Source organism: Phocoena phocoena, chromosome X (genome assembly GCF_963924675.1).
Source record: "Phocoena phocoena chromosome X, mPhoPho1.1, whole genome shotgun sequence".
NCBI classification, from domain to species: Eukaryota; Metazoa; Chordata; class Mammalia; order Artiodactyla; family Phocoenidae; genus Phocoena; species Phocoena phocoena.
Window position 1 is genome coordinate 80,673,848 of NC_089240.1, and position 18,270 is coordinate 80,692,117.

Sequence of the window (18,270 nt, forward strand, 5' to 3'; positions counted from 1 at the left end):
GGGATGGTTCAGGCCATAACGCGAGCGATGGGGAGCGGCAGATGAAGCTTTGCTCACCTGCCGCTCACCTCCTACTGTGTGGCCCAGTTTCTAACAGGCCATGGCCTGGGGTTTGGGAGCCCCGTCTTCATGTGTTGCAGGGGTTAACATGAGTTTCAAAATGAAGAAAAATAATTTGTCTAGTGAAAATGTTATACATGTGTGTGTATCACAATATAAAGGAAGATTTCCAACCAAATTAAAGCTTATTGAACCTCAAAACAATGTGTTGTTGTAACAATATTTTTCTCTACAGTGAGTAGTTTTTGTTATCCCTATATGGGTAACTATGTTTCTGATTTTCTTTTTTCCAAATTCAGCAACTTCTCATGAATCTTTCTTCAGTGACATATTGTAGCTATATATTTCCTATTAATTTACAAATCATATTTGCTCTTCTAGATAATAATGATCCTACGAGAACATATGCCAAATAGTAAAGTGTTTGTTTATCTGTTTATTTTTGCTATCAGTGTAAATAAATAGCTTTGCTAAGGTATGATGTATATCTATACTATAAATTGCCAGTTTATTCTATGGAATAGTTAAAAGTTTTTTTTTCTTTCTGCTCATTTATTGAGTAGGTAGTGATATGAACCATGATTATATGGTAAAGTTTATACAAGATTATGGTATATAGAGTGAAAAATAATAGTGAAGGAGCCAGAAAAATGATGGTTGTTGTTAGTCATAGCATGACTTACTATTTTAAGATAAAAAATATTAATTTTTTTCTTTTTCTTTTTTTAAAATTTATTTTATTGAGGTATAGTTGATTTATAATGGTGTGTTAATTTGTGCTGTACAACAAAGTGATTCAGTCATACATATATATATATTCTTTTTCATATTCTTTTCCATTATGGTTTATTATAGGATATTGAGTATAGTTCCCTGTGCTATATAGTAGGACCTTGTTGTTTAATATTTACTAATCACTTTTGAAACTCGTAAGCAGAAATTTGCTAATGCTCACAATAAATGTTCTTTTTAACAGGAGGACATGAACCTTAATGAAGAACGAAAAGCTCCTTTACGAAACAAAGATTTTACCACCAAGCGTGAGATGGTCGTCCAGTATATTTCTGCTACTGCCAAATCTGTAAGTAGTGAGAATCTCCTGGCACCCACATAATGAGCTTAGCGTTATCTGCTTAAAAAGAAACAAATCTTGGCTCTCCAAGTTCTTGCCTCAATGTACTTATATAGACTTCATAAAAGAAGCATATACATGTACTTTAATACATTTTGTATATATTTTAAAACTGTTCTTAATTAGACTTCCATTCTTATAAACAAGACAGACTAAGGATAGAGGGCTCTGAGTTAATCCAGTAAGTTTTGGGGCTGAGTTTTTGTGCACTTACTAACAAATGACAGCAATTTGCAGGTATTCCACTTAATACACAGTTTGTTACATGAACATTTCAGATTTTGAGGTAGAAGATACAAACATAGCCTAGTCACAAGATTTAACTAAGTTTACAATAAAGCTATATGTCCGGTATCTGCTTGCATGAAATTTTTAGCAATGTTTTTAATAAGCAGTTTTGGTTTTTTTCATTATTTTCTGTGATGCTAACTATGTAAACTACCTCATAATTGTTATTATACAGCTAAATTTAACATAAAAAAGGGTGTTTAATAGGAGCTTTAATGAAATCTGTGCGAGTCTCAAAAGACTTGAAAGTAGGGTTCATTGAAAAGACTTGTCTTCAGCAGGAAAATCTTCGTGTTTTAATGGAATGTGTTGCTTTGTTCATTTCCTAAGGTGCTTCCAAAAATAGTCTTCAGGTTTGATTTATTTTTGTAAGAAAAAATGTATTTTTTGAAATGGTGAAATATATCTTTTACATTTCTGTAAAGAAGAAGCTTTTCACATTTAGAGTTCATGACATCACTATATTTGTTATATATTATATACATGTGTGTATGTATGTATGTATCACACACAGTGATTTTATGTTTGTGTAATATGTATATCACACACAAACACATTTACATTTAAGACATACATATTTTAAATGTAAAAACTTGACCAGTGAATAAAATAGCTCTTCAGTGGAAAAATATGTTCTAAAGTTATTTGGCTATCCTATTAATGCTATTTCAGTACAGTAATTGCAGTGGCAATTACTGATGCATTTTGCCCTGAATTCTACAATTGTATTGATTCCATATTGTACTTCAAGCAAGCTAAATCTGAATGCTGAACTATTTAAACATAACGCATTGCAGCTCTGCCAGAGCAGAGCAACAGCATGTTTTTTAATTTGCTTCTGGTATCCAAGGGCAGAAGTATGTTTCAAGTGATAAGTGAAATTTGCCATGAGCGTCGTTTTCAATAGAATTAGGTGAGGCATAGGTTTTGCTTTGAAATTCTGATGAATCTCCTCATTTTTGTAGTCAGCTTATTGTTCACAGTAAAATGCTTTAGGAAGTGCAGGGTGTACATTCAATGTTATTTTTCAAATACCTAAAGGCAAATACACTAGTAAATCTATATAGCTAAATCTGAGTGCAAAGTACAGATAATATTACATGAATAATTATGTGGTGTTTTTAATGGTAAGATTTTGTTAGTGTTTCTGGCTCATTTGTTGTTTTTGTTTGTGTAAGTGGGACTGAATATAATCAAGATTGTATGAAGCTCTTACTCCTTAACCTTTTGATATTGACTCTATCTCTATGTAGAGCTTGTTTTCACTTATCCTATTGTTTCCTCTTCAACTGACCAGAGAGATGCACACTTTTAATTTATAGACTCATTTTTAAGATTAAAATGCTAAACTTTGGGTAAACATTGGATGAGCTCTCTACAATTGCTTTATTTGAAACATGGAAATTGAATGTTTCTCAAAAGACATGAAAATACTATATTTAAGGTGTTAGGCTCAAAATCAGTACTATAACTATTTAGTATGTGATCCTTATTTGCTTCCTTTAGCACACATAGGAGCACCTGATGTGTGTACAGAACTTTCATTAGAGCTCTAAGGTTATACATTTTATTTGCAAATATTTTTCATGGACCAAATATTATGATGAAAGAAAGCCTGTTGATAAGCATGCTTTAAAGCTTTCTCACTTTGGGGAGACATTCATTAGTGCTGTGTTTTCTGTGGCGAAAACAAAGGAAATTGCATATGTGATTTCCTTTTGAAGGTGATAGGGATGCCATTCAGTGACAAACCATCCTCTCATCTTTTGACCTCTTCGTGATCATGACAATAAAATTTGCATAAATTATAACCTAACCTATGCCCATTTACCTATGTGTAACCAAAGTTTCCATCCTGCTGTTTTTTATTAGGCTTTAGATATGCTTTGCTTGTCATACCTTTTTATGCTTACTTTTTCATTATATTGATACACTGATTAAAAATGTTTCCACTTCTAAAGTAGATGTGATTGTAACCACTTCTTTATGAAAATGCTTTACAAGTAGCCAAAACTTTCATCTTGAAGTAAAAGCAAAGTTAAGGACTATAGTCCATGGTGGAAAAATGTCTTGTAGTCATATGTAAAATGTGTGAAAATTACAGTTAAATTTAAACATAAATTATACATTTCCACCTTTAACACCTGCATTAGTCATTTTGTGTGGAATTGAAAAACAAATAAAATATGAGCTCAGTAAGAGATGTGGGTCATTCTCCTGGGTTTGTGGGTAAGGACTGTAAAGCAACATGAAACTAATACACAGGTTTGGGCTCAAAACCTGTTTCTAAAGCAAAGGAGAGTCTTTTATTGTGTAATTGACTATGCCAAAATTAGCCTGAAATAAGAGAATATAAAGGAAATTGAAAGATAATGATGAAAACTATTGCTTAGTTTTTTTCCTTTTCAAGTTCCTTAGTAGAGAATGTTAAGTTGTGTGAATGCGAAGGAAAAAGTAGCTTGAGTAACTCTGTCAGTGATGAATGGACTTTAAGGGAGTGGAAAAGAGCCTCTTCTCTGCTGGAGCTGTACTCATTTGCTCATTGTAGCAAGTGCGGTTATGGACCTGATCTAGGGTAGTTAGTATGTGTAGATAATTTGGCCACAGATAATCTGGAAGAGCCTTTGTTTTCAAAACACCAACATATGTTTTCAGAAATGGAAAACCAAGCTTTGTTAATATTGCAACATTGTCATATCAATTCATAATCCTGAGAGGCACAAGACATCAGTGACTTAGAGGGAATGTTGCATGTTATTTTTTAACAGCCTATATAGACATGTTATTTTTTAACAGCCTATAATTTTTCCTATATATGAGGAAAAATTAGTCACTGAAATCCTAACATTAGTTTGCCAGATGTCAATGTCCTTATGAGAATGTTAAGAAACTAGTTTATTTCTAACTTAAATAGCAATCTTTGAAGTTGAGATTTAAAAATATGTAAAATTATATTTTCATGACATTGAAAGGTATCATTGATTTAAAAAACTCTCAATAGGAAATTCAAAATAGTGATACCAAATACATCTCTAAATTTTTTTAGATTGACCCATATAATAAGCATTTGAGAGCTGTAGTATATCTATTTGTATGTGTGTATATCTATTTGTATGTGTGTATACATATATTAATGGTTTTGCTTTTGCCATTATCAGATATTTTCTTTCTCAGATCTTTTCGAGGCATCACCTAGATATGGTGAAACAATTGAACCCAAACATGACCAAACCAGTTTCTTTTAGCTTTCCTTGTCTCATCTAATCTCTTTGCTGTATGTGCTTTAGCTAAATGCAATCATTTTGCAATCGGAATGAATCATTAAATGGGCCGTATTCTGGTCGTTTCACCGAGTATAGACCTGCCTTAATTGTTAAGAAGGCTTGCATTCATACTTTTAGCTTCATGTCTGTGCTAAATAAACAAGGGACAAATAAGATCTCTGGCTTTTTGGTGGGAGGAGATAATTTAGGTCAGTAGCATATCTTTCAATTCAGAAGGTGGTTAATGGCACCACAGAAGCTTTTATTCAACTAAATAATCACTGCCTGTAAATAGTCTGTTGAATGAATATTTAAGAAAGCTACTTCTCTATTTGGAGATTCATGGATTCCTCTGAAATAATTTACTGGGAAACTGTCATTATCTTTTTGTATTTTGCAGTATCCTGTTAAACTTAGAATTCTTATTGGGATTTCAATTATATTTGATTTTTATTTTTAAAGTACTAGCTGAAAAACAGCACATAGTGATAATAAAACTGCTATCAGATTAATGGTTTTCAATTGTGGATTAGGTCTTTTTTGAACATTGCTTGATATTCAAGTGTAGGAAACTGATAACAATGATTTGGATTGGATTTTAGTATAAAATTATGTTTTAGGACTATGATTTTACTTCTTGCTTTCTTAAACACAAATTCTCAGAAATTCTCTTTTCTCTTAACCATTAGAAAAGCTCAGTCGAGGTTGTAATTTTTGAACTGTTTCCTCCTTATGAATAACTATATTTAAATACAAACTACTTCTTTGTCTTTGCATTATATACAAAACTGTGCTCTTATAATAGAAATTCTAGGATGATCTAGAAAACTAGAATCATAAGCAATCTATCTGCTTTGTAATTTTCAAGTATAATATAAAACAATATTTTAAACCTTAAATTCATAACAATATAAAATATTCCAGTTTTCAACCTAAAGTTTATTTATTAACTTAATGCATGAATTTAAATGCAACATTTACATTCTAAAATACATAATTTCAACCTTAATAGTATACCTGTTAAAATAAGGAAAGAGATAAAAAGCAATATTTGGAAAAAATTCGATTTTCTTGTGATAATTTTTTTGAGGGGTTGTGGGCTGATAAAATATCTGATGCCTGATTACACTTAATCTTTCATTACTTGATGTTTACACTGCACTAGCTGAGAAGCCCATCACAGAAAATTTAAAAAAAAATCCTTAAGTTGTAATAATCTTTTATGTGGGAATCTTTATTCTGCAGACTTTACACATTTTTGAAATACGGTAGAAATCAATACTGATATATTTGTGTTAGCCTCTAGATCTAAAGTATTAAAAGTATACATAGGGGGTAGCTATTTACTAATTTACTAAACACTTAACTTCTGTGAAAAGCTTCTGATTACTAATACTGTTGCTGTTTGTTTTTTTTTACACCATAACCACTCTCCGTTGACCACTGCATGCAGATAGTTGGAAGTAAAGTTATGGTGAGTACAAAAGATGTGTTTTACCCTTAGAAGTGAATTTGTGCTTTTGGGGATTGAGTGATTTTTGCTTATAGTATTTTATATGTTGGGCTCTTCTTTTGGTGTATATTTTACCAAAATAGTGAGGTGAATATTAAGATCAGGTGAATAGAATTTAGCTATGGTAAGTATTTTTCCTGTGGCTTTGGGAAATGCTTTAGAAGTAGAATATGTTTGTATATTCTGTCTTAGAAAGTTTTACTTCTTTATAAATTTTTTTTCTTTTTTTTCGTAATTGTGCCCGTGTCAGTCTTTATGATTCTGATAAAACTGTGTGTTTTACCTCAGTTTTTCAGGATGGCAGGCAGAGACTCATAAAAGGTTGGTTTATGCTAACAGGAATTCTTATTGAAGTATCTGACTTTGACTTTAGTATCCCTAAGCACATAGTGTAACGAGAGCAACCTTTGATGTTCAGTCAGGAGACCTGCGTGCTTGTCTTTGTTGGGTGCTACTCATCAGCTTTGTGACTTTGGGCAAGTCATGTAGTTTCTCTGAGGTTCAGTTATTAAGTGGATAAATTGAAGTGATTGGCTTGCGTTATCTTTTAAGGTTCTTTCTGTTGCTGTCTTCTAAAGGTTCTTTTACTACAGACACTGCATTTCAGTGCCACAATTACATGATACACTATTATACCAATACACCAAAAGTGGCCTGTATTGTAATTAAGAGCTATTTGTAATTACCTTGCCTTCATGATTAAGCAGACTGCATTTCAAAAACAGGCCAGGAAACATTATCTTTAGCATCATCAGGTACCATGGTATCTAGAATAGTAAATATATTTACATTTGTTTTGCTTTTAAAAATTGAAGTCCTCTTTTTTTTTCTTTTTGAATTCACGTGACATTTAAGGGAAAACAAAGCCATTCATCTTTTGGGATGATTTCAAAAATCAACAAATATTTCTTCAGTGCTTATTATGTGCCAAGAACTATGCTAGGCACACTGATGACTGGCCAATAAGAATGAGATAAGACCTTATAGTTTCAATAATATATGTTGAAATAATCAAACCTTAAATTGTGCCGGCTGATTGTAAGTGTAATAGGAATACATGAGCAGGAGAGAGAAGTAGGGTTAGAGTAATTAGAGAAAACTCCATGCACATTTCTAGACTTTCAGGATCTGGTGGCTGGGATTTGACTGGGGAGGAGAGATGATAGAGAAGCTCGCAGATTTTGGAAGTAATATTGAATGCAAAGGCTTGGAGAAAGAACCAAACTGTGTTTGGGAGGGGGTCGGGGGAGAAGAGGGAAATGAGAGATGAGGTTGACTTTGTTGGAACAGAGAACAAAAAAGTAAATTGGAAAGATTCAAAAATCAAGTTGAAAGAGGATCTTGAAGTCTGGGTAGAAGATTAGAAATTAGTTGGAGCAAGCAAGTGACATGAGGGAAGCAGGGTTTAAGAAAAATAAATTTGATAGTAGTAGGTAGGCTGGATCAGGCTAGTGGTTCCCAAAGTTGAAAGTATCAAAATGCAGGTTTTGCCCTTCATGGGGTCTGGGATAGGGCCAAGAACTCTGCCTTTTTATCAAGCACCACAGGAGATTCTGATAAGGTAGGCTCAAGAGCTGACTTTGAGAAATACTGGATTAGGATAGAGAGATTTGTTTGGGGTGCTACCTAGGAGACATGTGTGAGTCAGTGAGGACCTGCATTAAACTGGAGGCTTAAATAACAGAGTTATTTAAGGGGTGGGGTTAAATAACAGAGTTTGGGGCAATGAAGGAATCTGGAGCTCATTTTAATGTGGGCCAGAGCCAGCCTGTATTTCTGGTCTTGGTACCATAAGCAATCCAATGACCTATGCCAGAAGCTACTGAAAGATTACTGATTTCTCCACATCCAGTTACCAAGTTCTTTCTCCTAAATAACTCTCAGCTCTCTCCCCTAATCTCAGACCCATGATTTAACACACCTGTGGCTGCCCCGTCTCCTCAATACTCTCCTAGTCTTGGCTCTCACACCCCACCCACACATGCTCTACATGGTTACAAGAGATGCTGCTGCTACCCCATCAAAACTTTCAAATGTCTCCCTATTCCTTTTGTGATCTTATCCCCGCTTCCTTTTCTAATTTCACCTCCAGCTGCATTCTTACATGTGCCTGTCCTCTGTCTGTACAGGAACACTTGGCAATTCCTTAACATCCTATTCTTTAATCCCTCTAAATCAAGCACATTCTGTTTCTTTGAGCCAGAATGCCCTTTTCTTCTTGAGTGTGCCCAGCAAGCTCCTAAATATCCATCAAAATTAAGCTTCATGTCAGTCTTTGAAGGAAAAGCCATCTTAGATAACACCTTCCTTTCCATAGCACCGTGTATATAGCTCAATTGTAATATTTAGCACATTTTATTAAGATAAATTATATGTTTTTCTTCCCCAATGAACATAGCTGGTGCCCTCAAAATACTAGGTCTAATGGGGAAGGTAGACAGGAAAACAGAATATAAGATAGGGCCTGAAGATGTAATATAGGAAAGGTTGCAAAGTGGCTGCTTATGGTTTAGCGAACAGTTTCATCTTGTCTGAGAGTGTTCTGAAAGACACTATGAGAAAGATGTTATGATTGATCTACAATAGAAATGATTTCATACCCGTTGTTTTATCTGTGAGCTGCTTCTTATGTTGGAGTTTGCAAATCCTGCAATAAGGGGAGGATACTCTAGGGATCGACCAGCTTCTAGAGGAAGTGATGAGGGAATTAATTCTAGAGTTTAGGTGGGAAGGGTGCCTTCAGGAGGAAGGTTTTTTGTTGTTTGTTGAGACTAGAGAGAGGAGTGAAGAAAAATATTTAAAATCACCAGTTGAAAGTCAGGTACAAAAGGGCTTATTTTTCGTGGTCTCACTAATCTACAAAAGATGGGAAGTGTTTGTTGATAAAGTGGACAGGTAAGAATTTCATAAGAAGTGTTCAACAGAGAAGAAATCCTAGAATAGCCACTTTAAGTATTCTGGTTGCCTAAAGACTACATATGTTGGTCAAAAAATGAGTGATGTAGAAGTCAGACTGAAACTGGAAAGATGGAATATGTAATGAACCAGGTCTTCATGACCCTGTCTTCCTTTTATCCCTCCAGTGTTGATTAGAAGCAGAATTGGAGGCATTTGAGGTCCTCCTGATGTCAGACTACCATTAGCCTTAGTTTTCACTATTCTCTTTCAGAAATTTACTTTACAAATCAGGCTGTTACCTGAACATAACCACCCACTCAGCCTCAAGCAGTCTTGCTTCTGACTTGGCTCATTGGATCATTTTTTTTTTTTTGCTTCGAATATTTTCCCTCCTGTGTCAACATTCTCCCCATCCTCAGCTCTTCCATGAAGTCTATCCCAATGACCTTCCCCCCCCATTCCCCCACCTCCTGATTTCCTCCTAATAATTTCTCTGAACTTCTATAGCACTTTATTTTTAACTTCCTTTTGGAATCACTTTCTACTCTATTTTATAGTTTCTATTACATTATATGTTCCTTAAGGGCCTTTTTTATAATACACCTATATTACTTTAGTTTATAATAATGTATGTCCTTGAATAATACTTACTGTTACCGTGCAGGTCTGTCTTTTTATGTCCACAATATAGACCCTATGAAGGGATACAAATTTTAGTAGAGGTCATGGATTCAGAGGCAAATAGACCTGAGCTCAGATTCCAACTCTGCTACGTACTAACTGTGTGACCTTAAATAATTTACTTAATGTCTCTGAACCTCAGTCTCCCTATTAACACAATGAGGATAATAATACTCAATTCAGGATGGTTTTGAAGTTTATTGTTTATATTTAATATATTTATTATATTAAGAACCTTGCAAATAGCAGGTCTAAATTACATTTTTTGGTTAAATGTATTAAATTTTATGAAATGCTTGGTATGACAGACATAAAACATGAAGATAACATGGTAAAACAAGATGAGACTTTGAGCTGCCTCTTTTTTTTTTTTTGCTAAGTATTCAAGATGTGTGCTATTTAATAGAGTGATTTATTCTGGGTCAAGAATGGTGGGAAGGATTTGGCTGGATGGAAGAAAGAATGTTTTGCCTGTTTATTGGAAGCTATGTGTTATGTGGTATAGATTATTGCTGGGCTTTGAAAAAAAATAAAAATTCATATATGGTCTCAAGATAATATTGACAAGGTTATTTTAAAGATTTAATAAGATAGTTGAAGATTTGTTATAGATGCTATCTAAGAAAGGATAGAATATCTTCTTATCAATATCTTAAAATAGCAAAAGAGAACTTAGAGTGAGATAGAGATAGAAAGAACTGAATGACTTTTTCAATGGCTTCTAGTTATAGGTAAGTGTAAACTTTTTGAAAGAAAATAAATTGTTTTTGTTATTTAGTAACACATTGCATGAAACAGGTTTAGGAATCAGCTAAAATGACTAATTTGATTTCACTGCAAACCAGGAATAATGTATCCACAGGAGGAAGAAGAACCATTCTTCTGTGGGAGAAAAGGGTAAAAATTGACATGATTACATATGATAATTGGAAAATAGAATTATAATGACCAGACCTAACAATGTTAAATATAAAGTAACTTAATGACAGAAATAGTTGAGCGCCTAGGGCAAGCAGTAGGGTGTCTTTTGGGATAGTGTTTATTTTGGCATCATAAAGACCTGAATTTAAATCCTGATTCAGCACTCATTCATTCTCTAGGTCTGGTTAATCTCTCTAGCCACAGATTCTTTTCTTTTTTAGATAAAAAGTTACTGCCCACCTATTATGTGCCAGACACTATTCTAGGTGCTTGGGTGATGAACCATTACAGATAAATTCCTCATGGAGCTTATATTTCTACTTGGGGAGGCAGACAATAAGACGCATATCAAATATAACGGCAGGTAGTGGTAAGAGCTATGAAGGAAAAAAATCAAGATGAGAAAGCCGAGTGTGATCAGGGTTGTGCTGTTTTAGGTAGGTGAGCTCTCTGAGCAAATGACATTTGAACAGAGACATGAGTGAAACTGGGGAGAGCCAATGCAAATATCTAGGGAAGAGCTTTACAGGCAGAGAGAGCATCAAGTGCCCTGGCTTTGAGGCAGGAGTGTGCCTTGAGTATTTGAAGAATTGCAAAGAGGCCACTGTGGTTGGAGTGGAGTAAACCAAGGGGAAGTACGGGAGTGTTTTTGTTAAGGTGACTAAAAACATAGGTTAAGTATATCAGGGGGTTGTAAATGTGGAAAGGTAGGTTAAGGTCATTTTAGGAGGGATATGCCAAGGAGATGGTACTTTAATAGTCAGTGAGGAATCCTGGAAGGTTTTGAGCAATGGAATGACAAAATCTGAGTTACATTTGGGGAAGATTAATGGAGCAGTGGAAATTGGAGAGGTTAGAGACTGGGGCAGGGAGATCAAGCTGGGGGTTGTCGCTGTACTTGAAGTAATAAGACCCTGGAATGGAGAGTGGTTAGTAAGAACTAAATGGAGGTGATAGATGAGAGAGAGATTGCAGAAGTAGACTATATCAGCCTCAGCAAATGATGAAAAAGGGCAGAGGAGATGTGTGACTCAATAATGAGTGAATTTGCAAGCATGGGTGACTGAAGTGATGGTGACTTGAGCCTTCATGGAGAAGTCAGGAGCAAGACTACGTTTGGAGTAAAACAGGATGAGTTCAGTTTAGACATGTTAATCAAGGAGAAATTAGTAAAATCACAGAAATAAGAATAATGTTATTGCCACGCAAGACCATTTCTTTGGCACTCGTAGCATAGAGTAGAATTTTTATAATTAGGTTTTCTGTTTCAAACACCTACTTTAACTATTGTAAATATATTCTCTGCACATGCTGCTGAACATATGTTGTTTATCATTCTAATAACACTTACCTGTTTATAAACCACAGCCTCATTTCCTGTACTAGGCAATGAAGGTCATGTGTGTTTCTTGTTGACTCAGTGGACCTGGATAGAAAAGAGCTAATCATTTTGGTGGCCTGTAGTATTGCTTACTAGATAAGCCATTTTATGTAATTAGGATGTCACATTTGTACGTTTTGCAGTGTTTCTAAATAATCTGAGTCAAAAGGACAGCCCCATCATAGGTGAAGGGTAGGTACACATGTATGTTTCTTTGTCCTAATTGGGGCATGGCAATTTTGGGCACAATTGAGTGAATATTATAGGACCTTTTTCTCAAAATAGAGCCAAATGAATTTGTTTCCCTAGGCTGTTGAAGAAGTTCATGCTGAAAGAAAGTTCCTGTTAACAGTAAACTTATAGCCAGGCTCAAAGTAATAAATTCAAAATGCTATTGATGTGTTTCTTACTACAAGCTACCCACTAATAGCCATAAAATACCACTAAGCGTGGCAGTATGTATTTGTGGGCTGTTAAGCTGCTATTGCATTATTAAATTGAAGTTTTATTAGTTTACTGATCTAATAGTATCATCATGATTACTTCATGTAACGTTACACTTGTGTCAGACCAATTATTTGAATATATCCTGTGAAAAAAAGATCAAATCTTACTTTGCTGTTTCTTTTTTTAAAAATAATTGTATGGTCCAGAAGGGGGAGACAAAACATTGATTATTGGAGTTTGAAGTAGCTGCCTCCTGATAAAACATGGCTTTTTTGGTATGCCAATTTGATTGTTTTTTGTTCCTCTTTCTCTTGTTATAGGTTTAGAAATTGTAGGATAGTTGCTACTGCAAAATATTTAGTTTTATGGTGGTGAAAATTTTGTTAAAAATCTAAATTCAATCAGAATAAAAATAATCAGTGCAATTATTTTTAACTAGTATATATAAAGTAGAAAACTCATTTGGTAATCAGGTGAAAATAAGACCTAAGACTGTTTAATGAGGGTATAGTTTATAAGTGATCTTTTAAAAATAGCACAAGCAATATTAAAATTCCACTTTTGGTCTTTTCTAATTTCACATCCATTATGTGCAATGAGTAGCTTCCTTCCCATTTCCTTATGTTTTGATACTGCAAGCTGGCTTGTGTATTATACTTGTTTTGGATAGGAATATCTGCATATGTTTTGAAAGGTTTTGTTATTTAAACCTCCATTCATTTTTAGAACAATTTCTTATCAGTCCCTTCCCTTCCAGTGCATTGTCATAAATTACATTATTTCATCATGCCAGATTAAATTCATTGTTTAAGGAATGCTAAGATAATGTCGATTATAAAGTATTAGCAAGTCATCTTACCTTGGGCATTTGGAAACATCGAAAAGACAGTATGAATATTGACTTTCGTTTAGACATATATTTTGTAAATTGATGCATTAATATTTATGAGTATGGAGTAGTTATGTTTTATAGTGTGTCCTGATATTAGAAACAAAAAGATATCCTTTTCATGTAGGATTCTGCACTGCAAGTTTATTTTCTGTGTATTTTGCTTGTGATCATGTTAAAAATTTCGATTGAGCTTCTTTCTCTGTGTATATCATCAGGTAAAAATAATACATTTAAAATCTGATGCTTGGTATAAGACATTTAACACTCGTGTAGTTATTATTTCATATTTTTAAATTTTTTAATTTATTTTTTTATTTTTCATTTATGGCAACAGTTTTTTAAATTTATTATTAAATTTTTTTTTTTATTTTTCAATTATGGCAACAATTTTGGTCAGCCACAGAGCATGAGATAATTACATGAGAAGTGTTTTTTAATGTTTGTTTTGGTTGTTAAATAGTATGGTCTCTATACCACATATCCTTTAAAAGCTCTGTGTAAAATTTACTGTTACCATTATAAAACAAGTGGCATGACACAGGGATATTTCTTACGAGACAATGCTTTCTTGATCCAGGTAGTGTTGTCAGCAGGGGAAAAATTAGACACTCTAAGATGATGATCAATATTAAAGAGTTACCTTAACTTACTGTATATCAAATTTTGGCCTTTTTCTCACATGTCTGATACAATTTCCCATTTCAGTTAATCAGATTTCTTGTTCTTGCTTATCTGTTAGGAAAAGACTGGTTGAATCATAATTAGCTCCTTTGAATGGGGTAAGGGCAGAATAAGATCATCTTAAAAATGCCACCTTAGATTTATAAAGTGCTTTAGAGTTTTTAAAGCCCTTTCACTTCACACATTTTCTCATTTGAGCTACATACTATATGTGTTTCTGTAGGTCTGTGCATCATTTTTTCAGGAAGACATTGCTTCCATCTCCAGATTCCTGGGGTCTGGCCATTTTCCATGGAGTTTTTTTGAGTGGTATATACTGTCGAGGGTATTTTGTCGGTGGTCAACAGATATTCATAACGTGAATTAGTATCCAGTTTATATGCTTGTATGAAATGCTTTTTGAGCCTAATGCTTTGTGGGCCTGCATCGCTAAATAATGGTCATGTGACTAGTAACATTTAAGGTAATTTTTTTTACTGTGGTCACCATAATTCAGATACTGGATTACTGCATTCATTTCATGTGCTATTCTAGTTGAGACCACAATTGCCTATCAAAACAATATCGAAAACAAAAATGAATTTTAAGAGCGTCAATCAAAGGTACAAAAAACTTTCCAAGCTCATTTTTTATGCTGATCTGTTTGTAAATTTTTACTAACCTGTCATGGTTCCTTTCTTCAATGAATTTGTGATCTAAGGAGAACATAATTGCTCATGCAGTGTAATTCTTGTGCTTTGAGTGTAGTGACTACTTTGTATACTTTAGGTGAATCATTTATTTTCATTGATGATGATGCTTTTTTGGCAGAGTGGTTTGCATCCAGAGAGCTGTTTTACAAAGTGTGATTGGCACCCGTATACTAGGTAGACAGAGTGTGTGTGTGCGTATGCGTCTGTGTATCTGTATATCCATCTATCTGTCTATCCTCTCAGAGTTAAATGAGGTCACATAGGTTCTCTCTATGTTCGAAAGCTGAGAAGTTATGAGAACTGAGACTTTTCCTCAGAATTATTTCAGATTTTCTTATTGTGTGGAATGTTTTCACGTAGAGTGAGGTAAGTATATGTTATAGGCTGAATTGTGTCTCCCATAAGTCCTGTGTTGAAGCCCTAACCCCTAGTACCTGAGAATGTGACTATTTGGAGATAGGGCCATTAAAGAGTTTATTAAATTAAAATGAGGCTGTTAGGGTATACCCTAATCCAGTCTAACTGGTGTCCTTATAAGAGGAAATTTGGACAAAGAAACACCAGAGGTATGCACAGAGGAAACACCATGTGAGGACACAGAGAGAATGTGGCCATATGTCAGCCAAGGAGAGAGGCCTCAAGAGGAAACCAACCCTGCTGACACCCTGATCTTGGAATTCTAGCCACAGACTGTGAGGAAATAAATTTTGGTTGTTTAAGCCACCTGCTCTGTAGTTTTGCTTTTCTCATCTTCTTCATCTTCTTTTTTTTTTTTTTTTTGGTATGACGACCCTAGCAAACTAATACAGTATATAATATTCATTCTGTTGTATTCAACACGTAATAACGTAATAATAGCTAACCTTTAGAGGGCACTGAGTGCCAGGGACTACGCTTAGTAAGTTTCATGTAAAAACCAATTTAATCCTCATAACAATTATCACCCCCATTGTTTGGATGAGGAAAGTGAAGCTTAGGAAAGCAAGTACGTTATCTGGGGTTGCACAGCAAGTAGGTAGGAGAACCAGGACTTGAATCCAGTCAGACTGAGTCCAGAGCTTGGCCTCTTAACCAAAACCTGAGTAAGAATTTGGTGGATTCCAGGCAGTTATGGATAATGGTCATCACCATGGGTGCTTACTTTCACTAACATTATTATTATTTTAAAATTTTATTTTGTTGAAGTATAGTTGATTTACAATGTTGTGTTAATTTCTGCTGCACAGCAAAGCGAGTCAGTTCTACATATATATTCTTTTTCATATTCTTTTCTATTATGGTTTATCACAGGATACTGAGTATAGTTCTCTGTGCTGTACAGTAGGACTTTGTTGTTTATCCATTCGATATATAATAGTTTGCATCTGCTAATACCAAACTCCCAGTCAATCCCTCCCTCATCCCTCTCCCCCTTGGCAACCACAAGTCTGTTTTCTGTGTCTGTGAGTCTGTTCCATGTATAAGTTCATTTGTGTCATATTTTAGATTCCACATATAAGTGATATGGTATGGTATTTGTCTTTCTCTCTCTGACTTACTTCCCTTAGTATGATAATCTCTAGGTCCACCCATGTTGCTGCAAATGGCATTATTTCATTTTTCATGGGTGAGTAGTATTCCATTGTATATGTATGCCACATCTTCTTGATCCATTCATCTGTCGATGGACATTTAGGTTGCTTCCATGTCTTGGTTATTATAAATAGTGCTGCTATGAACATAGGGGTACATGTATCTTTTTGATTTATAGTTTAGGACAAACACGTTTTTTTAAAATACTCAACAAATATTTTTATTGAGATATAATTGACATATAACATCCTATTAGTTTCAGGTATACAACATACTGATTCGCTTTATGTATATATTGTAAAATGATCACCACAATAAGTCTAGTTAACATCCATCACCCCACATAGTTACAAAGTTTTCATCTACTCTAAACAACTTTCAAATATACAATACAGTGTTATTAACTATACTCACCATGCTGTATATTACATCCCCAGGACTTATTTATTTTATAACTGGATGTTTGTCCCTTTTGACCCCCTTCACCCATTTTTGCACCCCACCCCTCCCTGTGCCAGCCTACCTCCGGCAACCACTAATGTCTTCTCTGTATCTCTGAGTTTGGCTTTTTGTTTTTGTTTTTTAAATCCCACATATAAGTGAGATATTTCAGTATTTGTCTTTCTCTGTCTGTCTTATCTCACTTAGCATAATGCCCTCAAAGTCCATCCATGTTGTCACAAATAGCAGGATTTCCTTCTTTTATATGGTTGAATAATATTTCACACTAATGCATATGTACCACATTTTCTTTATCCATTCATCCATTGATGAACACTTAGGTTGCTTCCATGTCTCAGCTATTGCAAATAATGCTGCAGTGAACATCATGGTGCATAGACCTTTTACTGTTAGTTTTTTTTTGTTTGTTTGTTTCCTTCAGATAAATATCCAGAAGTGGAATTGCTGGATCATATGGTAGTTCTATTTTTAATTTTTTGAAGTAGAACAAACACTCTTAATCACCATTTAGGTCAAGAAAAGAGCTAGTTTGTTGTATTTTTTAGATTCCCCATATAAATGATATAATACAGTACTTGTTTCTCTCTGTCTGACTTATATCACCTAGCATAATGTGCTCCAAGTCTGTCCATGTTGTCGCAAATGGCAAAATTTCATTCTTTTTTGTAGCTGAGTAGTATTCTATTGTGTGTATATCTATATCTATCTATCTCACATCTTCTTTATCCATTCTTCTGTTGATGTGCATTTAGGTTGTTGCCACGTCTTGGCTATTGTAATAGTGGTACTATGAACATTGGGGTGCATGTATCTTTTTGAGTTATAGTTTTGTCTGGATATATGCCCAGGAGTGGGATTGCTGGGTCATATGGTAGTTCTAGTTTTAGTTTTTTAAGGAACCTCCATACTGTTCTCCATAGTGGCTGTACCAATTTACATTCCCACCAACAGTGTAGGAGGTTCCACTTTTCTCCACACCCTCTCCAGTATTTTTTATTTCTAACATTATTATTTAGTCCTTCACAGATTGCAAATAGGGGATTATCTTCCACCAGCTGGAGAATGCTTCTAATCACACCAACAACACAGAGAGCCCTCCCTATCACAGAGACTTAAGTGCCTCTATACAAATGTTTCTCTATGGGCCAAAAATGACTGAGTAGACGTGGTCTTTGTGCTTTCATAGCAGATATTAAAAAACAGGTAACGTTACCTCAGATGAACAGAATGTACTGAGCAACATAAATGTGAGGAAAGAGACACTGCTCCTTTGTAAACCAAACATAAATATTAGAAATAATCCCATTATTAGGTATTGCCTTTAATTTCTTAAAGCCCTTTTCCCTGTGTCTAAATTAGATTAGACATTGTGCTTCTTCAAGTTTTA

The 18,270-nt window shown here is 34.5% G+C and overlaps 1 protein-coding gene across 1 annotated transcript in view; it reads left to right on the forward strand.

Moving 5' to 3' along the window:
* DIAPH2 (diaphanous related formin 2) overlaps positions 1-18,270 on the forward strand; it is a 741,115-nt gene that overhangs the window by 80,542 nt on the left and 642,303 nt on the right. The window contains exons 4-5 of the mRNA XM_065900213.1: positions 1,037-1,141; positions 6,197-6,217. Of these exons, the coding sequence (XP_065756285.1) occupies positions 1,037-1,141; positions 6,197-6,217 (126 nt within the window). The remainder of the gene's footprint in view (positions 1-1,036; positions 1,142-6,196; positions 6,218-18,270) is intronic.